General features: G+C 48.4%; 1 protein-coding gene and 1 long non-coding RNA gene across 4 annotated transcripts in view; one reads left to right on the forward strand and one right to left on the reverse strand.

Annotated features, from left to right (window-relative positions):
- Window positions 1-512: 512 nt before the first annotated feature.
- Window positions 513-23333, reverse strand: part of LOC148419539 (filamin-B-like) — a 29202-nt gene continuing 6381 nt past the window's right edge. Inside the window, exons 2-48 of one of the 3 annotated variants that reach the window (XM_088422830.1) lie at window positions 22929-23038; window positions 22726-22861; window positions 22433-22530; window positions 22217-22364; window positions 21629-21747; window positions 21488-21562; window positions 21252-21414; window positions 20628-20828; window positions 19897-20034; window positions 19685-19811; window positions 18834-18970; window positions 18576-18769; window positions 17986-18099; window positions 17721-17864; window positions 15158-15281; window positions 14671-14831; window positions 13693-13783; window positions 13446-13600; window positions 13182-13299; window positions 13029-13108; window positions 12368-12553; window positions 11925-12239; window positions 11741-11843; window positions 11443-11643; window positions 11182-11355; window positions 10874-11036; window positions 10653-10813; window positions 10128-10419; window positions 9856-10009; window positions 9153-9342; window positions 8204-8451; window positions 7959-8042; window positions 7377-7473; window positions 7029-7169; window positions 6782-6910; window positions 6443-6616; window positions 6011-6373; window positions 5557-5709; window positions 5229-5351; window positions 3968-4234; window positions 3755-3892; window positions 3559-3674; window positions 3355-3487; window positions 3099-3272; window positions 2536-2751; window positions 2263-2463; window positions 513-2170 (exon numbers count right to left, since the gene is read on the reverse strand). In XM_088422830.1, coding sequence (XP_088278956.1) covers window positions 1983-2170; window positions 2263-2463; window positions 2536-2751; window positions 3099-3272; window positions 3355-3487; window positions 3559-3674; window positions 3755-3892; window positions 3968-4234; window positions 5229-5351; window positions 5557-5709; window positions 6011-6373; window positions 6443-6616; window positions 6782-6910; window positions 7029-7169; window positions 7377-7473; window positions 7959-8042; window positions 8204-8451; window positions 9153-9342; window positions 9856-10009; window positions 10128-10419; window positions 10653-10813; window positions 10874-11036; window positions 11182-11355; window positions 11443-11643; window positions 11741-11843; window positions 11925-12239; window positions 12368-12553; window positions 13029-13108; window positions 13182-13299; window positions 13446-13600; window positions 13693-13783; window positions 14671-14831; window positions 15158-15281; window positions 17721-17864; window positions 17986-18099; window positions 18576-18769; window positions 18834-18970; window positions 19685-19811; window positions 19897-20034; window positions 20628-20828; window positions 21252-21414; window positions 21488-21562; window positions 21629-21747; window positions 22217-22364; window positions 22433-22530; window positions 22726-22861; window positions 22929-23038 — 7517 coding nt within the window. In that variant the 3' untranslated portion in view covers window positions 513-1982. Of the gene's footprint in view, window positions 2171-2262; window positions 2752-3098; window positions 3273-3354; window positions 3488-3558; window positions 3675-3754; window positions 3893-3967; window positions 4235-5228; window positions 5352-5556; window positions 5710-6010; window positions 6374-6442; window positions 6617-6781; window positions 6911-7028; window positions 7170-7376; window positions 7474-7958; window positions 8043-8203; window positions 8452-9152; window positions 9343-9855; window positions 10010-10127; window positions 10420-10652; window positions 10814-10873; window positions 11037-11181; window positions 11356-11442; window positions 11644-11740; window positions 11844-11924; window positions 12240-12367; window positions 12554-13028; window positions 13109-13181; window positions 13300-13445; window positions 13601-13692; window positions 13784-14670; window positions 14832-15157; window positions 15282-17720; window positions 17865-17985; window positions 18100-18575; window positions 18770-18833; window positions 18971-19684; window positions 19812-19896; window positions 20035-20627; window positions 20829-21251; window positions 21415-21487; window positions 21563-21628; window positions 21748-22216; window positions 22365-22432; window positions 22531-22725; window positions 22862-22928; window positions 23039-23333 lie in introns of all 3 variants that reach the window. The other 2 variants (XM_088422829.1, XM_088422831.1) reach the window with 2 other exon arrangements.
- Window positions 11429-16707, forward strand: LOC148419540 (uncharacterized). Its single transcript, XR_015866553.1, has 3 exons — window positions 11429-13964; window positions 14649-14877; window positions 15167-16707. It is a non-coding gene; the product is annotated as an uncharacterized LOC148419540 (long non-coding RNA).

Below are 23333 nucleotides of genomic sequence, written 5' to 3' on the forward strand. Positions count from 1 at the left end.
TAATTTCAGAAGTAGAACGTTTCCTCATGGGGGTACTACATGTGACGGCATGGTGTTTACAGCCGCAAATGGTTTTAATCCAGCCTGCAAGATGATTTTGTACGATGTAAAATGTTTTCAGTAAATGGTCAACTTGAAATGTTTGATATTAATAGTAATATTCTTGATATTAATAGTAACGTGCTTGTTTTTCGTATAAAAAAGGAATTTTACATTTTTAATATTAATAGTAATGTGATATTAAAAGTAACGTGCTTGTAATATTTCGTATGAAAAAGGAATTTTATATTTTTAATGTTATACATCCCTATTTTAATGTATACTGGATTTTCTTTCATGCGGCCCACAAATTAATGACAAGTTTGTTCTAAGTTTACACTGAATTATATGGGGAACAATACCAGCAGTTGGGAGATTGTGGGCTTTAACTATTGCCTTTTTTTTCCTAGGTGGTTTACAAGCAAACATACTGCACATAAAAAAAATAAAAATAAAAAACAATACTCCAAAGCCCTCATTCCAGTTGATTTTAATGATGAAAAATGTACATGGTAGTGGCATCACAAGGCAGCATTCAAATGAGAAGAAGGAGCCTTAAAGTAAACAACAATGGCTGCCAAGACTGGGGGCGAAAGCCAAACATCAGTAGTCACGAAGAGCACGGCCAGCACAACAAGCATGTCTTGCAAGTCTTATGCTTCCCCCTGCTGGACTGGAGTGTGACAACGGCAGACGCGCTCCACTTTGTTCAAAGTTTTGGCAACATTTGGTGCTCTTTGCACCATGCTACTTCTTTTATGACATTCCAGTATAGCAACATCTTTTGCAAATGACGCATTGAAATATTTCAACTGTGGTCAAGTGCACATTTCAAATAAAATAAAGTATCAGCGTGCCCCCCCCCCCCCACCCCATCTTAAAACTAATCATTTAAGATCAAGACATGAAAGTTTTCAACAGTTCTGAAAAGAAAAACGTTTGATTTTGCAAGATTGAGTGGTGCTTGTTCCTCTATTTTAAACATCTGTTTGATAAGGAAAACATGGCTTTGTAATGTACTCCAACAGAAAAAGAATATACAAAAATCGACAAATTTATTGCGTGAAGACACAAAGGCGATTTTCACAGCTACTACGAATTGCGGTACGAAGTGTTTTTCAGATAAACAAATTCAGTGTTGCGATATTGCTTGTCTACATGTTGCTGCACCATTTGTGCTCAAATACCGGTTGAAATACAACATTGATGCTAGTTTTGCTAGCCCGCGTGAAATGTTTTCAATTGTATTAAGTTGTGCGTTTTTTTTATGTTTTGTCTTTAGTTTGAGACTAGACCAATTGTAACGGTTTGATGACTGGTTTTGGGTTAGTGTTATATAAAACCTCATCCTTGTGTTATCAATGATAGACTTTAGCATTATTAGCAATAGCTTGGCATTTCCATGTTATTTCTTTTCAGAATGTCAATTTTGATCCTACTTTCGAAAACAACCTCAGGATGTTAACGTCTCGGTATTTTCTTTTTATTTCTTTTCAGCGTGTCATTTTCATTCTACTTTGGAAAACATACCTGAGAATGTTAGCGTCATTTGCATTAGCTTGGTGTTTTTATTTTTCAGTGTAATTTGTGATCTTAATTGTACTTTTCAAAACATACATCAGTACGTTAGCGTCGTTAGTACTAGCTTCGTATTTTCTTATTTCTTTTCGGTGTAATGTGTGTCATTTGAATTCAACTTTTGAAAACATACCTCAGGTTGGTGGCATTATTAGCATTAACTTGGTATTTTCACGTTTCAGCGTGTCATTTTAATTCTACTTTGGAAAACATAACTCAGTAAGCAGCATTATTAGCATTAGCTTGGTATTTCCGTGTCATCGCTTTTCAATGTAATGCAGCGTCATTTTATTCCTACTTTTGAAATCGTATCTCGGGACGGCGGGGGGACAGAACAAAAACCAAAAGGAGGCCACTCGGGCCAATCAGGGCACGACGACGCGGAAGGGCGAGCCGGGGATGTGGTCCTCACCCCACTTGACCACCAGGACGTAGTCGCCGCGCTCGCGCAGCACGTAGCTGACGTTGTAGTGCAGGTCGCCCAGGTGCTTGATGAGGACCTCCTCGCAGGGAACCTGGGGCCCGTGCACGCCCACCACCAGCATGTTTTTACCTGGAAGGGAGCACCAAACGCCACGTGGGGTTACCTTCCCAAAATAACCAGTGATGTGCAGCAACAAGTTCATTTTTGAACGAAGGACTCACCGGCCTTGCTGCAGTCCACGGAGAAGCTGCTCTTCTGGCCCACGTAGGCCGTGCTGAGGCCCAGGCCGCGGCTCAGAACCTTGCTGGCGTCCGAGGCCTCCGAGCCCGGGCCGGCGCTTTCCGACGCCGACGCCTCCCCGGAGGGTTCCAGGGTCAGCGTGGACGACACGCTGGCGCTGGTCACGTTCACCAGAGGAGGACCTGAAAGGGGACGCACGCGGGTGCCAAATTCGCCCACTTCACTCGTCGACCGCCGGTCGAGCGCGGGCCCACCTGTGACTTTGGCGACGAAGGGGCTGCCGGCGATGTGGTGCGGCCCGCCGTACTTGACGGCGATGACGTAGCTGCCGGGCGCCATGGGCGTGTACAGCACCTTGTAGCCCCGGGCGACCTCCAGGCACTCCATCTGCACCTTGGACGGGCCCTCCACCGTCACGGCCACCGCGCCCTTGCCCGCCGCGTTGTCGATGACGAACTCCGACTGGACGCCTGCCGTCGGGAAACCAGGCCGCCGCAGCAATCAGCGAGAGAACAAGAAAACTAGACTCTCTTAAAAATTATAGCCGGGAAAATAGAGATGGAAAAAAATACACCTAGAACAGGGGTGTCAAACATATGGCCCGCGGGCCGTTTCTGGCCTGGATGCTTTTGTAAAGTATAAAAATCAGCTTTTTTTTCAATGAATTTTGTCATTTGAAATGCTAATGTTTGATGATTTAATAGCAATGTTGCGCTTGTACTAGTTTGGTCATCTATGTGGCCCATTAGCTTGACAACCCTAATCTAAAATTCTAAAAAGCTCATGGGTAAAATTTGCAAAACATCAAACAAAACACCTGTGGTGCCTCTCTCCAGTCCGTCACCGTAGGCCGAGACCAGCGCGCCTTCCTCTGCGTTTTGGGACGAGCCCACCATGACGCCGAAGGAAGTGGCGCGTCCCTGGGGCCCGAACTTGATGTCCAGCGAGTGGAGGCCCCGCTCCCGAGGGACGAAGTGGACGGCGTACTCGTCTGCAACCCGGGCCGCCTCGTTATTCTTGTAGGTGCGTGCCGAGACTCACTCACCCACTCACTCGCACGCACGCCTGCGCACCTTTTTCCAGATGCGTGACGGCGCACTCCTCCTGGGCTCCGGAGGGGCTGGTGACCTTGACCTCCGGTTTTCCTTTGGCTCCTTCCGTTGACACGGTGAAGGACGTGGACTGATTCACCTTCAGCCCCGACTTCTGCATACATGTAAATGGAAAATATACCAAGGTGGTCCCCCATCCCCCGGGCGACGCGGTCGGCGTCCGACCTGAAGTCCCGTGACGACGATGCGTTGGTTGTCGAAGGCGGCGGGCGCCACGCGGACCAAGTAGGGGCTATCTGGGATGTGCTGATCGTTGAACTTGATGGCAATTTCGTAGTCGCCTGGCGGACGAAATCCGCGTCACGTCGAGGTGCTTTTCGCGCGTTGTGCTTGTGCGCTGTTTTTTTTTTTTTTTTTTTACCGGGCTCCTGCGCCACGTAAGAGACGCCGCAGGATCCATCCTTGCGGTCGTCGAAGGAGATCTCGGCCCTGCTGGGACCCTCCACCGCCACCGACAGGCCCCCGGCGCCGGCCTCTCTGGTCCACATGCTGAACTCGGCTGCGGACGCGACGGAGGGCGTGAGCGCCTGACGGGCCGTGAGCCCCTCTGCCGCAAATGCGTACGCGCGCTTACCCGGTTCTCCCACCAGCGCCCGCTCCAGGCCGGGGCCCCCCGCTTTGACTTTGGCGGCGCCGCCCTCGCCCAGCAGCCCCACGGTGAACTGGAAGGGGCTCCCCGGCACGTGGACGCCGCGGTACCTGACGCTGATGGTGTGCACCCCCACCTCGCTGGGCACAAACTGCACGCAGTAGGTGTCCTCGCCCGCCGCCGACAACTGGGCCGACTGCGTGGCCCCCGACGGGGACGTCACCTCCGCCGTCACCTCCCGCATGTCCAGGGCTGCGTGCGCAACACAAGTCGCCTTCATTTTTTCGTTTACATACTCTTATCTTTCTATTCAAACTGTGGGAATTTATTAATACATGTATGCATATATGTACGCATTATCCTCATCCAAGTAAAATAAAACTGAAAAAATCTATATATCTATATCTATATATATATATAACTATATATAACTATATATATATATATATATATATATATATATATATATATATATATATATATATATATATATATATATATATATATATATATGGTAGAAATTTAGTTTTCTTTCAAAATGTAAAACAAACCAACATTTTAATAATAATATTGAATATAAATCACCATAAAGGAATCCGTACTATGGTTTGCTTATGGAAAAAATACCTTTTTTGAACATTTGGCAACATTATTCATACACATAGCAAATACTATAAACTAAAACTGTCATACAAAGAAAAACAATTGTATACGTACGTACCTACTTTATATGAAGATGATCGAAACTAATCTACAGGTATTGTGTGTGTTTCTATTTTTGGTCACAAGATTTTTTTTTTTAATCCCATCTCGTTGTAATTCGCCTCCGTGGCAAGTTTTTAACATCAATGAGAAGTCAACCAAGGTGTCAAATAAAACTAGCGGATATTTGCTGCAAACCTCGTTCATTTTCCCAGCGGGCCACCAGAGGGCGCCACAGACGCGAGGAGGAGAAGAAGAAGAAAAGATGCAGAGGAGCAAGCGAGTTGAGCTCAGGAAGAAACGGGACACTGGAGATGACCAGGAAAAGACAAAGCAATGATGGACAACACGAAGAAAGGACGGCACAAGATGGGGAAAATGGAGAAAAGACAGGAATTGAAGATTTGAAGCACACATTAGTAGTTTGTTTTTTAACCTGTAAATCAGTATGAAGGCATTCAGGGCCAATGACGACCATAGACGTCCAAGGAATTATTGAATGAACCTAGTTTTGCAGGGTTTCATTTTTTAAGGTAAAAGGCACCTGGTATCTTGATGCTGAGGTCACAGATGCTGCCCACACTCGCAACAGGCGCAGCCCTCTGTTTGCGGCTGATGCTCTCCCGGATGCGACCTTCGCCCGACACCTGCACCGTGAACGGGCTTCCTGTCTCGCAGACAAAGATTCAGGTCCGACATCGGCACCGATGCCATCGCGCTTTACACAAGAAAACCCTCAGGTTGTTTTTTCATTATCTCATTCACTACCGTTGACGGACATAAACGTCAAAGATCCATTTTGACTCTGCTGAGGTAAAAGGACCACCAATAGTGGAGTCCTGCGGATCTCACGTTGGCCTTTTTCTCCGTACCTGGGATGTGATTGTCGGAGAAGCGAATAGAAACGATGTAGTTTCCGGGCTCGGTGGGGCAATAAGAGACGCGGCACGTGCCGTCCTCCATGTCCTCGGTCTGGATGTCCACCTTGCTCGGACCTTCGATGGCCAGCGCCAGCCCACCGTAACCTAACGCAACACGAAAAGGTTATCGTTACCTCCACCCAAGGCCGAGGAGTTTCTGTAGCCCTTTAAAGGTCTTTCTTTGGAACTTTAGAACCACTTTACAGAGCAAAAGTGTCATTACAAATGATTAAAATGTATAGATCCATTTATTAACTAAATTCCTCCATAAATGACATATTTTAGAAGATATAATAAGACGCATTCAGCCTATCTCCAACGTATGCGGTCTTCTTTCAAAGTCCGTCGGAATGAAGTCGCAAAGGGCTCACGAGTGACGGTGATTTGAAAAACATCTCATCCTCACCGGCCTCTTGCGTGTCCACCGTGAAGCTGGCGTCGGTGAAGGTGGTGCCCCGCAGCAGGCCGTCGCCGTAGGCCTTGACCCGGTCGGCGTCGCCGATCTCGGACTGGACGATCATGATGGCGATGGGGCTGTTGGCCACGTGGCGCCCGTTCTTGGTGATGCTGACCAGGTGCTCGCCCACCTCGCGGGGGATGAAGGAGATGCCCACGTGGTTGTTGGCCATCCTCTTGAGCAGGCAGGGCTCCTCGCGGCCCGACGGCGCCGCGATGCTGGCGCTGAGGAGGCTCAGGTCCGTCTCGTTTATGTTGAGGAAGAAGTCGGCCGCGGAGCCCAGTTTGACCTGGGAGCGCCGCTGCTTGTCCTCTGCGGCATTTAGCTAGCGTTAGCGCTTTTTATTTCCTCCAGTTTTTAGCGGCGTAGGTGGGTACCGACCCGTGATCCTGGCCGTGAAGGGGCTGCCGGCGATGTGCTTGTCGTTGTACTTGACCAGGATGTTGTAGTCCCCCGGCAGAGTGGGCAGGTAGCTGACGCTGCACGTGCCGTCCTTGTTGTCCACGCAGCTGATTTCCGCCTTGGACGGACCCTCGATGGCCAGGTCCAGACCGCCTGGACGCACGCGTGGAAAATGCCCCACAAAACCAAAGGAAACAAACCATTAGAAGACAAGAGCAACGGTTCTAAGATGGAGCCCTGCGGAACACCAGATCCTTTAGACTTTTCATTTATTGACGTGCTGGACAAACTGTCACGATTCCATCCGGGGTCCCGTACCTTCTGCCGCGTCCTCCGTGTTGACGGTGAACGCCGCCGTCTTATTGGCCACGCCGTAGCTGAGGCCCGGGCCGTAGGCCGTCACGCTGGGACTACTGGCCCGGTTCACGAAGAACTGGAGAGGCGACTCTGCAACACCCACGCACACAAAATCACCAGTTTTAGCGTGTCCACGTGTCCCGAACTGATACCGTAAAAACAATATGGGATGTTAGCGGCCTGCATCCGAAGTGGTGCATTCGCGTACCCGGAATGTGCACGCCGTTGTACTTGATGTGCATCTCGTGCAGGCCGGCCTCGCTGGGAGAAAACTGCACCGTCACCGTCCCGTCCTGGTTGTCAGTGATCAGCGGCTGAGCAGACTTTCCAGACGGCATCAGGACCTCGCCTGAAACACGCGCCCGGAGACTTGATCCACAGAGTGGCGTCAAACACACAGCCCGCGAGCAGTTTCTGGCCCGCAAACGGGTTTAATCCGGCCCGCGAAATGATTTGGTCGCGAGAATTTTTTCAATCGATGAAAATCTTCAAATGTTTTGTGATTAATAGTAACAATGATGTTTTACGATTAATAGTGATCTTGTGTGTGTCTCACCAGTAACCTGCCCCCTCTTGAAGGCGAAAGGGATGACCATGTGGAAGGGTCTGAAGCCGTCGCCGCTCATGCCGTTGCCGAAGTCTTCCGACGTCAACTGAGGGGGGAGGGACCGGAGAAGCGTCACTCGGCGAATGCGACGATCTCATTGGAGAGTGGAAGCCCCGCCCACTCGGCAAAAAAAGTTAAGAGCACGAGTCGCAGCCACAGCGCATCGTGCACGCAACTGACTTAGGAGCTGTCACTATGGCATCGGCCTGCAAGCTGCATTCCCATTGGCTGATGCCCAACCAATCGCATTCAAGCAGGCGGAAGCAGCCAAAGAGTGAACGTGGCAAGGCCATTGTTATCTTGCCGTAAGATGTCAGTATGCGAGTGGCTCAATTCATCCAAGAGTGACCAAGCCTCACCATGAAATTTGCCAAGAATCTGTGTGTGTGTGTGTGTGTGTGTGTGTGTGTGTGTGGCATCTTGTTATTCTGTATTAGTGTGGCAAAACTTCCCATCTTTGTCCCCCGTGAACACCAGCCATTCTCTTGTGAAAATGCCTTTGCGCGCGTGCGTGTGCGTGCATGTGTGTACCCAGGGCTGAAAGCCAACTCCTGGTGGAGCAGCTTGTTGTTGGATTGACATCTGTTCTTGCATGGCGGGGACCTCATTGGTCGCCTGAGGACACCACAGTAAGGTTGGATAAACCGACGCCCAACTTTATTTTACTGTCTCTATCGACTTTAGCTGGAATCATTCAAGAATTTGGTTTTATAGATGCACAACGCCGCCCCCTAGATGCGTGGAGTGTAATACACCTTTGCAGCTGGTCTACATACCTTGACTTTGAAGGGACTGCCGGGAATGTTCTCGCCGCCGAAACGCACGTACATGATGTAGTCGCCGGGCTCCAGCAGCGTGCAGAAGGCGTTGAAGGTCCCGTCCTGGTTGTCGGTCACCTGAGCGTCCACCTCGCTGCCGTTGGGCCGCACAACCACGCAATTCACCTTGCCGTTGCCTGCCCCCTTAGCGTTAACCAGGAGGCCCAGCTCTTGATCCAGATCCCCGCCGGGGCCCACTTTGGGCCCTGATCGACAAAGCACATTTTTAGCAAGACGTGTTGCGTTGTAAATGTCTTAACTATGTTGTATTCTCTAAGCAATTGCTTTTTCTAAGACAATGTAGGAAGCTAATATTGAAGCTATCGCTGCCGCTAACGTTTCGTAGCTAACTGCAAAAACTTCAGACGTTAATTTGGGCACATTGCAGGCAAAATTGGTAGTGACCACAGGAAAAACGTCATCGGAAAAAAAAATTAGTAGACGCAAACATTGCGCCTAATACTTTGAAGCTAACATTTTAGCTAAATGTAAACAAATTCTTTAGCTCATTTTAGTGGTAATGGTGGCTAACATTATTGGGGAAGAAAAATTAGAAGCTAAGGCTAACATTATAGCTGACTGCAAACCAAACAGTTGCTCTCGTTATAGCTAAGTTTAAAAGCTAACTTTGAAACACATCAATTGTTTTGAACCTTGTAGTTAGCCAAAAACCAAACATCTGCTCTGGCGCTTTATAGCAGCAATGCTAGCTAAGTTAAGAAGCTAACATTGTTGCCTTATATGCTAACTTCAGAAGCTAAGTCAGTTTGGACTTCAAAGTTAGTAAAACCGTAGGCAGTGTAGAACTAAAGGATTAAAAATCAAAAATTAAGCTAACGTTGCGAATTAGACTTTAAGAACTTGCAAACAAAGGTGAAAGTAAAAAATGCATTTGATAGTGACGCACCGATTGTGGTGCACTTGCTTGCATCTCCTGTCACCATGGCTTGGACTTTGTAAGGAGAGGCCAGGATGTCGTCGCCGCCGTACTTGACCACGATGGTGTAGCGACCCGCGCGGTCGGGCACGTACGACACTCTGTACGTGTCGTCTCCGTTGTCGTGGATGGTTGGCAGCTTGGGTTTGCCGTCCTGGTCCTGACGCCAGACAGCAGAAGAAAGTTTATAAATGCATTTGGACTAGGACGGAAAACAGAACCTCTCAGGTTGAACTACTGTGAAACTTTGCAATTCGAATTCGAAGACTGCTGCTGAACGGGTTGCGGTGGAAATCCAAAAACGACGGAGATGTTAGCTGCATCACAGTCTATCTGTCTAAATGGGCTTCAAAACACACATAAGTTCGATCGTTAAAGGAAAGTTTGTCAAAACTGCTGCCTAAATGGGTTTCTGGAGACAAAAAGGGAGCGGAAACAAAAACAGAACAGGGACATTTTAAAGCGGTGCCCGACCACCTTTAGAAATAGCAAACAAATGATGCAGGTTTGATGAGTATGCTGCCTAAACACCTTGCAGTTTTTCAATCCTTTCAGCAGGCATCGCGAGATCAAAATTTGGACCCTCGCAATCCTTTTAGCGAAAAATGGACGCTGCCTGAACCGGCTCCGTTCCGCCTGAGGGGTTCCACTCCGCAGTTTGTGAAATACTGACAGTGATGAGCACGCTCAGTTGTCCCTGCCCCGCATGCTTGGCGTCGATGTTGAACTCCACGGGGAAGCTGGCGAGAACTTTGTCGGTCAGGCCCGGGCCGCTGGCTCGCACTTTACTGGCATCGTGGGTGGGAAGCACCCGAACCCGGAACGGACTGGAAGGGGATGAAAACGCAACCCCAAAAACTCAATTCGCCTTTCCGGACGTAGAAGCACGCAGAAGCACATGACTAAATGCGTCTAGTGCGTTACAAACGCAGTGGCGCTCGGTACCTGTTGGGTACGTTCTCTTTGGCGTACTGCACAGCCACGGAGTAGACACCCTCCACAGAAGGCGTGTAGGACACCGTGTGGGTGCCGTCCCCGTTGTCAAACACCTCCACAGGCTCCGTCGAGCCTTTGGGGGCGTCCACAGTGACGGCGAGTGGCGCCACGCCCGCGTCGCTGCAGTCCACAGTGAACATCTGCGGGATGTTGGCCCGGACCCCCGGGGCCACCCCCGGCCCGAACACCTTCACCTGACCGGGGTCTACAAGGTCCTCTACCGGAACCTTGAAGGGACTTCCTGTAACAAAAACAAAAAAAAACTCGGTTTTAGGCCTCTACCGGAACCTTGAAGGGACTTCCTGAGGGACCAGTTTCAGGCCCCAAGACTCGATTGAACTAGATATGTAAATATAGGAAAGAGACAGCGGTGACTAAATCGGCCATGCTAACTTTACCAAAGCAACAGCAGACATTTTTTCAGGTCAGATTCAGACCTGAAAAGTCGACTAACTAAACGGGCTGCAATGTTACCGGGAATGTGGTCCCCTCCGTAGAGAATGTTGACGTCGTAGAGGCCTGGCGTGAACGGGACGTAATCCACACTGCAGCTGCCATCTTTGTTGTCTTTGCACGCCATCTTGGACTCGGACGGACCCTCGACCGTGATGCCCAGACCGCCGGTGCCTGCCCCCCTACGGTAGCGGTTTTGTTAGAACCAAGCAGGTGGTCTGCGTGCGTGTGAGGTCCTCTACCTGGTGATGATGTTGAAGGAGTTGGTCTTGTCGATCAGGCCTTTCTGCAGGCCCGGCCCGGTGGCCACCACCCTGCTGGGGTCGCAGCCGTCGGACACGAAAACCCTCGCCGGGCTCTTGAGAACCGGCGTGTCTTCGTAAAAAACCTGGACCTTGTGCTCACCTGAAAGAAGGAACAAAGCATGTGCGAAGGATTTGGAGGGAAACACGAGTTTGGAACGTGACCGTTTATAGATGCGGAAGATCCAAGGAAGAGCGGTGGAACCAATCCGCTGCCTGAACGGGCCGTGACGCAAAAGACCTATTACCATTCTCAAAAGGCGTGTACTCGACGCTGTACGTCCCGTCGCGCTGGTCTTTGATCAGGCAGTCCGTCAGGGCTCCGGATGAGCTCCTGATCTCGGCTTTCACGCGGTTTCCGCCCTGCCGGCTCAGGGGCCGAGCGTCCACCATAAACGTGGTGGTGGCTTCTCTGAAGACGCCTGTGAGGAAGACGAGGGAGGAAGGAGGGAAGGTGTGATGGTTTCGATCCAAACCGGACGCCGGGATCGAGATCGGCGATCGGGTACCTTTGCCGTCCACGCCGGGCCCAGACACACCGACTTTGGAGACGTCGACGGACGGGACCACCGTCACCTTGGCAGGGAAACCGGGAACGGCCTTGCCACCGTACTTCAGCAGCAGGGTGTACATACCCGACGTCTGAGGAACGTAGGTGACCGTGTACGTGCCGTCTTTGTTGTCCACCACTTCGGTCTTTGCTTTCATACCTCGAATAAATGGGAGAAAAACTTTTGATTTTTTTGGACCCAAAAAACGGGCCGCAGTGGAAGGTTTTTGGAAGGTGTTAAAAAGGAGATGGCGCACCCGCGGGCGTGGAGCCGGAAGACGGGTCTGGAACGGCCTCGAGACTGAGCTGGGCGCGTCCGGCGCGAGAGCAGTCAACGTTGACCACGCTGGGCTCTCCCACCTGTGGGCGCGAAAGCCATCTTGACCACGTCAAAGACAATCCCTCCTTACCAATCCAGACCCATCCGGTCCAGGCTCCCACCTTGGCCTTGCTCAGGCCCGACCCGGAGGCCACCACCTTGTTCCAATCGAAAGGCATGAGGATGTCGGCCCGAAAGGGCGAGCCCGGGATGTGGACGTCCTCGAACTGAATGTTGACCATATATTCTCCGGGCTCGGTGGGCAGGTAAGAGACGGAGCAGGTCCCGTCCCCGTTGTCCGAGCACTCGATCTTGGCCTCGGTGGGTCCCTCCACCGTCAGACCCAAACCGCCCGTGCCGGCCCCTTTGGTGTCGATGGTGAACTGGGCCTGGTTCCCCACGAAGCCTCCCTTCAGACCCGGACCGTGGGCTTTCACCTTGATGGGAACGGAGGATGTCATCGGACGAATGAAAACGTCCGGTGAGCGCCAACTTTGCGGGATCCCCGCGTCAAACGGGCCGCCATCGGTCCGAGTCGCGTCGTCGGTAAAACGCGGACCGGTACCTTGCTTGGATCCGGAGGCAGCAGGCCCTCCACGGGGAAGGGGCTCCCGGCAATCGGGTGTCCGTCGTAGGACACGTTGACGGCGTACACCCCCTCTTCCGTGGGGGTGTACCGCACCCGACGGACGTCGGCTTTTCCGGGCAGCGGCTCCAGTTTGCACGGCACGGGCCGCTGGCTGGGACTTAGCTAAGCCACAAAGTATCACGAGTGAGTCCACAACAACAAATCGGTCCATTTTAAATTTAAAAATTTAAATAGTCCTCCAGAGAGCCAGCAAATTCATTGCAATCTCAGTTGCTCAAGTATGGACCAATCCCGGCTCATATATATTGGTAGACATGAGCAGTTGGTGAAGACGGCACAGGTTCTTGTCAGCTCTCCTCATGAGTAAAAACCTAGTTGCCTTCCTTCCTGTTGTTAAATAACCGCCCTCTAAGATGGATACAAACAGGTGGATTTTGCAGCCTACCGGTAATTCATATTCCACAAATATTCATAAGAATGCTATGTTTAGATTGGTGGGGTTGCACGATACACTATCGGGGAGAAAATATTAGGGATGGGATTTGCATTTTTGCAATGCCTTGAAAAACTATTTGACTTGAGACAGTTGCTGAGAAAATTCGGATTTTGTTGGCTCAAACGATTACGCGCCACTCACCACCTCAACCTCCAGGCGTCCTTGACCGCCCGCTCCCTTCGTGTCAACCAGGAAGTGCTGCTCTTGGCCCACCTCCACGCCTAGCACACGCACATTTTTATTTTTTTTGTAAATACTGAAAGCAATCACTTGCTCCTTCGTCCGCCGTCTTACGTCCGTCCAAATCGTCCACGGCCACGTTACTGAGGTTGAGGGCTCTGGCCACGTCCACGGCGAAGGGGCTCTTTGCGATGGGGTCCCCGCCAAACGTCACCGCGATGCTCATCGGGCCCTGCGCGCCACATTTGGGAATGACCTCAAGGCAAAACTGCAAATATGTCTCCACAAACTTTCACTGAAAAGTTCCAGTCATTTAAAGTAAGAATTATTTTGCCCGCAATAAAAACGAACGGAGCGGAAATAAAAAGGCGGTATTACCGGGGTGATCGGCGTGTACTTGACAGTGTGCGAGTAGTCGTAGTTGTCGATGATGTCGAAATTCTTGACGGCGGACGAGAAGGTGACATCCAGCGGCGCTTTTCCCGCTCCTTTGGTGAGGGCCGTGAAGTGGGTGGGGATTCCGCTTTCCACGCCTGGACGGCACAACGGCGGCGGGTGAGCGTCCCCGCAGGAAGTGAGGTGGCGGCCTCCAGGAAGTGAGGTGGCGGCCTCCCGTCCGGCTTACCCGCGCGGGCCAATCCGGGGCCCTCGGCTTTGACCTTGGCTGCGTCGTGGGAGGGATCCACGCTCACCAGGAAAGGACTCTGAGGAACTTCCTGTTTAGAAGGATGTCATCAAAACTTTACACACCCCTGTTCAAAAGCCGGATTTCATCATATTAATCAATAGAAAATAATATTTATGCTTAGTTTTCTTCAGATGGAACCGGGGGAAACCTTCAGGCTTCTGCGGGAAAGAAAGCCTACCAGAACATCTAAACTTTACTTTTAATGGCAGGTTTGTACTAACTCATTTGACAGGAGTTTAAATGTCAACAAAAACATCTTAGGAGTTTGAAGGGGTGTGCACACTTTTTTTTCCTTCATTGATTGAAATTATATTTTAAATTAGTTGTAGTGGTTATCAGTTGGTAGAGTAAAAATGGAAGAGCTAGAATTGAGCATTTTTTACATCATCAATCTCAACAAGAGTGTGAGGAACAGTATACAGTATTCTAAAATCACAACGAGATGCATTGCAACAGGACAAAAAGCAATGCAAAAAGCGAAAATAAAAAAAAATGCAAATCCCACTCAGAAAATTACCTTTACATCACAAAAAAAACATGAAATGATTTTGAAACTATGTACATCGTTAAGAACCGATCATTCAACTCACTTTAAATATACTTTTTATTTGAACATTACTGTACGGCAGTGGTTGTAAACCCTTTTTTTTCTTTTAAAGGATGTACTCCAGGTGAAATGTTTTTTTTAGTCAAGTACAACCCTCCAACATTCACATAACACTTAAAAATCACACTATCAGAATCTTGTTCCATTTGATTAGTTCTTAATTTGAAAAGAAAACTATTCTGTTCCTGCCACGGCGTTAACGACCGTTAATTTCGATTTTCAGCCACCTGTTCTCATGTAACCCCAACTTGAGAAGCACTGATGTAAGGCATTTATTGTCCATCAGATTTTTCTTGGATTCCACGCACCTTGTCGGTGAAGAGCACCTTGACGGTGAACTGTCCGGCGGCGGGCGGGATGTACTTGACGGTGAAGGTGTCGTTGGCGTTGGGGATGATGTCAAAGTCCACGTCGGCTTCCCGGTCCCCCACCATGTTGCCGTCGCACTTGATGCCCACGCTGACGTCGCCTGAAGAAAAAAACCCACAACAAATGACTTTGTTCTACGCAAGGGGGTAACGCCCGGTCTCATTTAAAAGTGCTCCAGGTTTGATACATTATATATAAATATTTCCTGTACTTATGTAACCAAGAGTCCGCCTTAACCTTCAAAGGTTTTCAGACAACGGTCGAGCTTGTCAATCACGGCCAAGGAATCGCTACTATGGCAGGAATGCGCACGCTAGTTTCTGATAACAAAAACGAGTCAGACTGGAGGACAAAAAGTTTTTCGCTTTTCCGGATAAACGGCGTTTAACGCCAGTGCCTTTTTCTTTTCTTTTTTGTGTGCGTTACCATCTCCAGCTCCAGAGCAGTCGATGGTGAAATGAGTGGGCTCGTTAGCTTTGGTTCCCGTCCTCTCCACTCCGGGACCGAACACTTTCACCTCGCTGGGGTGGCTGCCTTTTCCCACGCCGACCTGCAAACATCAAACGCAACATTTACATTTTTCGGGTGTATTGAAAAAAAAAAAAGTAAATTGCAAGTTGCATAGTGTGATTGACGTAACCCTTGAATGGACAGTTTCAAGATTATGAACAAATCACAAGGAAGACTCTGATTTCAGATTGTGTCTGAAGGCATCACCACTTCAATTGGATTGTTGAGAAATTTTCTGAAAATTTGAAGGATTTTTTTTTTTTTAATCAAGCACACTAAAAATCACACCAAAGAAAAAAAAATCAATCAACTTAATCATAATATAATAGATACTTTGGACTCATTCATGCGTGAGACAAGAGGCAAACGTGAAAGAAACCATTTTGGCTAAAAAAAAAAAATGGTCAACAATGTTAAGAGGGTAAATTCCGTTACTTGTTGAGGTGTAAATAGTTGAGCCAACATGCGCACGTTCAAATAAGCTCTACAGCATATAAAACAAAGTCATTAGTTGCAAATTTTGAAGATATGCCATGGGCCGCTTACAAATGGACGAGGGGCCGCACGTGGCCCTCGGGCCACAGTTTGGAGACAAATGAATTAGATGAATCGACATTGAGAACATGATCGGGGTAAGAAATGGAAGTGTTAAAAGTTTCACTTACGTACGGGCACGCATGCGTGATTAGATGGGTCCATTTTCAATCAACTTTATTCTCATTTTGAGTTTTTTGTTTTTTTAAGGACACGCCGCATTTCATGTGCAAGCCATTTTATTTGTCCAAATTTCTTTTCCTGAGATGGCAAAAACAGTTGACAAAATAAAAAAAAGTAAGGCAAAGTAAATTATAATAAAGCTCCGAATCTTGGCGTCATGTCTGGAGCATCTTGGGGACTGGAACCCAAACCAACTCGCCCGCGTCCTCTTCATGCGAGATTTCTGGGTGTCCTACAGCTTTGTCTGGGAGAGGACATCTTGCCTTGGTTGTGGGGCTCCTGGTTTTGTTGGGCGTTTTGCATCGCTGACAAAGAATAGCTGCCGTCTTCCATCTTGCACTTTTACATGAGTCCAATATTCACTTCCTGTTCTGTTCACCGGCCGTGTTCAGTCCAAACGCAAGACACGTTGACAGAAATTCAGTCGATTTCATTGGATTATGGAAGATGTTTACAAAGTTTTTTCGTCATTTTTTTTTTTTGTCTATTAAATAGATCAGTTGACAATCATTTCTGTCCTCTGGTGTCCCCCAAAGCTCAATCTTAGGTCCCCAATTAAACATTCTGAGGAAAGTTGCAGCTGATCAAGCTTATTTGGATGAAACCTTTGAACATTTGGATGGATAAGCAACATTGACATCACATTTTGTACATGCTAAAATGTGCTGCGGTGATGCCTTGAGACAAGAATGACCCGATATTTTTTTTCCCAGGAGAAATAGAAAATTAAAAAAAATATACACTTTGTCCATTTAAAACAAAAATAATAGCTTTGCACTGATAATGCAGCACATAAACGTTTGAAGATGATTTCTGCAGGTAGCACCAGTTTAATTCTTTGTAATGCATCGACATGAACTGTTCATTTTTCTTTTCAAACTAAGAGCAAGTGGATTGGAAGAAATGAAGCAACATGTTGCTAAATTGTTAAACTGTGGATGTCAAGGAATGACTTGTCGTACATATGGGTTACCGTCAGAGTATTTTCCTGATTACCCTGTTTTCCGCACTATAAGGCACACCCGATTATAAGGCACACCTTCAATGATCGGCCTATTTTAAAACAGGTTTCATATATAAGGTGCAACACATTATAAGGAGCATAGAATAGAAGCTACATTAGTGGTTAGGGTTGCATTTCGCAGCAGACAAGAAATCTATCTATTTACTTAGTAGTAGTATTTATTATTTTCTATATGATAATGATAATTATTGTAATTATTGTTTCAATATTAAATCAATTTAAATTTTTAGATTATTAAATCATATAATTATTATAAAAATATTTTAATCATTTTTAGATTATTAAAAAGACCTACAGAATTATTTGCTTGATCGAGATATTTCTCCAGTGTTTAACAAGTTATTTTTATTTCTTTATTATAAGTATTTGTTTTCTGTATAATACTAATTAGTATTATTTTAATGAATGTCTAATTTTTATACAAATTTCCTTTTTCAAATTATTCAATCAAATAGAATTATTAAATTATGATTAAAAAATTAAACCATAAAATAAAACCTACATAATTATTTGCATGTGAAAAAAAAAAAAAGGCGACTAAGTTGTTTTATTTTTCGTCCCCCAAAAATGACAATTGGCGGTTTATGCACTGAATAAGGCGCGCCGGATTCGAATAAAATGGAAGGCCTTCGGGCGCCTTATAGCGCGCAAAACGCGCTACGCCGGCAGTAAAAAGCGACGGCCCCGCTCGGTGCGAGTGACGATAATGACGGCTTTGTTAGCTTTCGGGGCGCTTACCCTGAAGGGGCTCCCGGGGACGCTGACTCCTCCCCAGGTGACGGCCAGGGTGTGCTTGAGGGCCGAGGCGGGCGTGTACGAGCACGAGTACTGGCCCTCGCCTTTGCTGCGCACCTTCACCTCCACGGGGAGACCCTCGGCGTCCTGCCGCGAAAAAATTCTCAACCGCGACTCGAAACTTTCACGCGCACAAGTTGACGTCAGCCAATCGTTTGAGATTTTAAAGTCCGACGTAACCCATCCAATGAAAACGGCAAAGGCGTACCCGCGCCATGATCTCGAGCGGCCCTTTGCCGGCATCCTTGGCGTTGACCGTGAACTCGGTGGGCTGGTGGACCAGGCAGCCGCTCTTCTCCAAACCGGGCCCGAACGCGTGAACCTGTCGGGTAAATGGAACCGCGTGTCAATGGCGTCTCACGGGGGGGCGGAGCTTGCGCGGGAATCTGAAGGTTGTTGAGTCAACTTTGCAAGCGTTAGTGATAGCGAGTCAGTCAACTGCATCGTGCTTTCAAGAATAGACAGATTAGACTGTCTAAAAAATTAATGTGACGTTTCAAAATAACTGAATGTCATGAACTGTGACCCTTCAAATACAGAAACGCAGAAGTCAAAATTGAAGAATTTAAAAGTTTTCTTAAACTGTGTTTTTAATTTCTAGTATATATTACCGATAAAGTAATAATGAAAAAATACATCTATAACTGAAACGCAGAGGTAAAAATTGGTCCAGATTGGTCTCAGAGACCTCGCCTAACCCTCATGCGCGGCAAAATGGGTCAAAGTCAAGCGTGGAAGCGGCCAATCGTATTCCGCGTGGGGTTAAGCAAAAAAGAAAAAGGGGTGGGTGGGGCCGACCTTTTCGGGGCGGTCGGCGTGGCGGTCGGGCAGGATGTAGGCCATGAAGGGGCTGAGCTCGATGTCGTCGTCGTCGCAGGTGACGTGGACGGCGTACTCGCCCGGCTCGGTGGGCCAATAGCGCACGTCGCACGAGCCGTCGTTCTGGTCCTCGCACTCGATCTTGGCCTGGGACGGGCCCTCGATGGCGAAGCCTGAGCGGGCCGCACTTCCGTTGGCTCGCGTCGGCGCCGGCGCGCCACGCCCATTCCGACTCACCCAGCACTCCCACGTCGCTGCCCACGGACTCCACCACAAAAATGGCGGGCTTGGCTACCACGCCTCCTTCCAGACCGGGACCCCAGGCGCGAATCTGTTGCGGTTCCGCCTTGGGACCCACCGTCACCTCGAAGGGGCTGACAAAATACGCGAGCGCTTCCTTCATTACGACTGAATCATCCAAATCGACCAATTTTGTCCGCGCCGAATGACCTAAAGTCATCGATTACTTGTTCTGAGTAATTGCCGACTTGAGGTACTAAATTACTTCGAGATCGTTTTCCTTAGCACTCGGTTAATAAAAGACATCAATTTCTTTGGCACTGAATGACCGCAAATAATCGATTACATTAGTACTTCATTACCAAAAGTATCCATTACTTGAGTATGTTTCTTAAAGTAAATGAGTTAAACCAATTATTTTTGCTTTTAATGACTCAAAAAAGTACTTGAATACTTCATTGCTTACTACTTAATCATCTAAATCAACCAATTTTGTCTGCACCGAATGAGCTAAAGTAATCGATTGCTTGTACTGAGTAATTGCTGAATTACTTCGAGAGCGCTTTCTTTAGTACTCAATTAACGAAAGCAAGCGATTTTGAAAGGTAAAATACTTGAGTACCACGTGGCCTAAAGTCATTGATTACTACTGATAATTACAAACGATCCACTTAGGCCCGAAGCCATCAACGTATCGAAAGCCAGGGCAAATTTTCGGGGGTTGCGCGAGGTCAATCCAGTCTGGCGCTTGGACAGCCCTGCACTGAGCGGCGGCGCCTTTCAGAAAACTGGGAAATTGGGCCTTTCCACCTAAAAGAGCGACTCAAAGACAAGCACGCAGAGCTGACCTCTTGGGGATATGCTGGCCGCCCCAGGTGATGGCCACGCTGTATTTGCCCGTACTCAGCGGGTAGTACTCAAAGGCGTACACTTTGTCCTGACTGGAGATCTGCTTGACGTTGGCCTCGCCGCCCTCTGGAATGCAACGCGTGCGCGCAGGTCAAAACCCACTGGGCAAATTTGACAATTTTTGTGACCGGATTTTTTTTGTCCCACTCACTGGGGTCTTTGACCAGAACCTTCAGTTCTCCGCTGCCGGCATTCCTGGCGTCCACCTTGACGTGGGCCACCTGCTGCACCCTCATGCCCGACGCCTGCAGGCCGCGACCGCTCGCTCGGCAGGCGCCCGCCAGACACGCTGAAGCACACAGACGGCGCAAACGTAGTGATTGTTTTGGGAGTACTGTTGGAAACGTGTCATCATAGGGGTTTTGCAAAGACGTAAGCTCCTTTAAAAGCAAAACAACAACAAAAAAAACATGGGGGCTAAACTAATGCAAGATGGTCCAAACATGACGATCATTTTATCATATTTTCCACACTGTAAGGCACAGCTAAAAGGCTTCAATTTTCTCAAAAGCTGACAGTGCGCCTAAGTCATTCAATGCCAGGAACGTACTGCATTTTCATGTTTATTTTGAGTCCAGACATTCAATCCCGGATGCTTAAAAAAACGTGTAAATACGTCCCTGGCATTGACTGGATTAAGTACCTGGGCATGAATGTCTGGACTTCATTTCTTTAAAAAAAAGAAAAGAAAAATGTCTTACTCAGTATTCTTAGACCCTTTGATACCTGCCAGCATTTGTATTAGCTGCAACTTTACGCTTACATTTCTATCATGGACTAAAATATTTGATTTGACTATTATTTTTAATTTTACAATGACACCCTGACTGTGCACGCCAGATGGATTGAATTCACAGTAAGCACCAGCGTCCATCTCCTCACCTGGCGCCACCTCGACGGCGTAGGGGCTTTTGGGCACAGGGGCGCCCCCGAAGGTGACGGCCAGCGAGTGCGGGCCGGCCTGCGCGGGTCGGTAGGTGCAGCGGTACAAGTTGTCGCCTTTGTCCTCCATCATGAGCTCCACGCTGTTGTCTCGGCCCTGCGGGTCTTTGATCATCACCGTCACGTCTCCCGTGCCGGCACCTAAACGGAAAAAAAAGGAGAAAAGACTCCAAAGTTAGCGGCTAGCGGTGGCGCAAGTTGCTTTTAGCATTAGCGACTAGCCACACCAACTGCCAATACAGGCTTTCGAGAGACTTATTACAGCATTTCATGACTCAACTGACATGGTTGCCGTTCCTACTGATCACTTTTTCATAAACCAAAAAGGTGCTTTTGTTCCAGTTGCTATCGAATACTTTTTTTAATAGCGATGTTGTGCTTGTGTTATTTTGTACAGTATTAAAAAAACACTATAAATTTGAAGTTTAGGACTAGATTTTCATCCATGAAAATCTAAAAGGAATTAGAGACCCCTGCTCCAAAGAACGACCCGATTATTAAAATCGTTTCCCACGAATCCATTCATTCTGACAGCTCTACTGACTGTCAAGGTTGCGTAGATACCTGCGGTGTAGATGTCAAAGAAGGTGGGCTTGTTGGCGACATTGCCCACGGGTTCCAGTCCCGGGCCTTTCAGCGCCACCTTGGAGGCGTCGCCCAGCGCTTTGTCCACGCCCACCTCAAAGGGACTCTTGGGGATGGGCTGGCCCGCAAACAAAACCGTCACCTACCGCAAATGAGGGATCCGTTTAGCACGTCGGGCCGGTATTTGGGTCTCGGTCCGAAAACGCAAAGAGCACCTTGTGGGTTCCGACCACTTGGGGCACGTACGACACGCCGTACGTCTTCTTGGCGTCGTTGGGCTCCGCCTTCAGCTGACGTGCACAAAAAAAAATAAAAAATCATTTGATTGGCAATCGCGTAAGGAGGCGGGCTCTTACCTCTTGTCTGGTGCCGTCCGGTTGGTCCAAGTAGACGGTCACCTGACCCTGGCCGGCGCTGAACGTGTCCACCGTGAAGAGGGCGGGCCGGTGCACCCGGTTGCCCGTCGCTTCGATACCTGCCCCCCAACGCCATCACGCTCAAGTTAGGATATTTCAGGATAACAAGGAAGTCATTGCTTGATGATGCTCTTAATTTGGAAAAAAACAAAAAACTGTACCCTTCTTTTTACGTTAATAAAAAGCAGATTTTTCAAGCACTTGACGATTCCTGCAGAAATCCCAAGATCTCACAATGTCAGAATGTATTCAGTATTTTGGGTTTTAAATTGAGGGAAAAATATGACTTAGTTTGTGAATAAGGCTATAGCAAAACAAAACAGTGTATGCTGATTGGTCCCTGAATAGGCGCTGGCTTCCTGTCATTGTCAAGACCCAGCAGTGCTTCCAGAAGCTAACAGCTTGACCTCTGAGGAGCTTTTCTTTCATTTCCTCCAAAACAGGACATGAGGAAAAGATGACACACACACACACACACACACACACATAGAACCGGAACGAAATCGGAGGGAATACATAATCATTTACCCGGTCCGTAGGCCCGGGCCTTCTTGGGGTTGAGTTTGGGCTTGAGCGGCGCGCCGGGCTTCAGTTTGGCTTTGGGGAACTGAGACAAGTACGTCATCACCGACATCTCGTCCACCTGCGGGTCGATGATCTCCTCCGGGGCGATCACCTGCGCCCCAAGGATCCACGTTATGCGCGCGTGTGAGTGTGCGGGGGCGCGCGCGCGTGCCAGCGCACCTGCGGGATGCCCAGCCAGTCGTCAGCCAGCCGCATGGCTTCCGTGGCGTTCTCCACCGGCTTCACCGGATCCCAAGTCTCCCAGTCGGGACACAGTCCTCAAACGCACACAAGTACAGATACTTTTTCTTCAAAGGCTTGCACAAACTTTAAAATCTTTTTTTCCTAATACCTTTCAACACCAGGCACTTATTTACATTTCTTTCATTTTTGGGATTGACTGTCTGGAGCGGACCGTTAAAAGGGGTCGAAAGGCGTCTTTGGGATTGCGCCAGTAGGCGGCGGCGAGGTACCTGGCGCGCAGCCGTCCACCAGCGCCCCCAGCGCCTTCCCCGTCCTCCAGTCCTGGTGGAAGTTGGTGATGGGCATATCGGGGACTTTGTTCTGGATCCAGCCCAGCAGGCGCTGCTTGGGGGTCTTGGAGTCGGACTGGAAGGCCCGACGGACGGCGGACGTTAGCGACGAGATGCTAATTAGCGCGGCGGGGGCGGCCTACCTCGTTCTCGTCGCCCTCCCACATGGGCATGGAGATGGAGTAGTGCAGGATGAGGGTCCACACCAGACCCAGGATCAGCTTCAGGTTCCCGTCCACGATGGCTTTGGAGTCTGGACCCAAGAAATCCCGCTCGCTCATTATTATTATGATAATTAAGTACGCTGCTAGCTTAAAGATGCTAACAACTAAACGCCCTCATTTCCTTCAATCACTCTGGACCATTACGTCGACAAATAATGACTAAATATAAACTAAAATTAAAATACATTCAAAATACTATGATTAAGTACAGTAGTAAGTACCAGGGTATTGTAAAAACACACATCCAGCATTCTGCTACCATTGCAAAATTTCACAAAATGAGCTCATTTTCAAGCTTTGATTATTCCTGCACAGCCTCATTAG

Source organism: Hippichthys cyanospilos, chromosome 9 (genome assembly GCF_059441005.1).
Source record: "Hippichthys cyanospilos isolate Australia breed blue-spotted pipefish chromosome 9, RoL_Hcya_1.0, whole genome shotgun sequence".
In the NCBI taxonomy this organism is placed as follows: domain Eukaryota; kingdom Metazoa; phylum Chordata; class Actinopteri; order Syngnathiformes; family Syngnathidae; genus Hippichthys; species Hippichthys cyanospilos.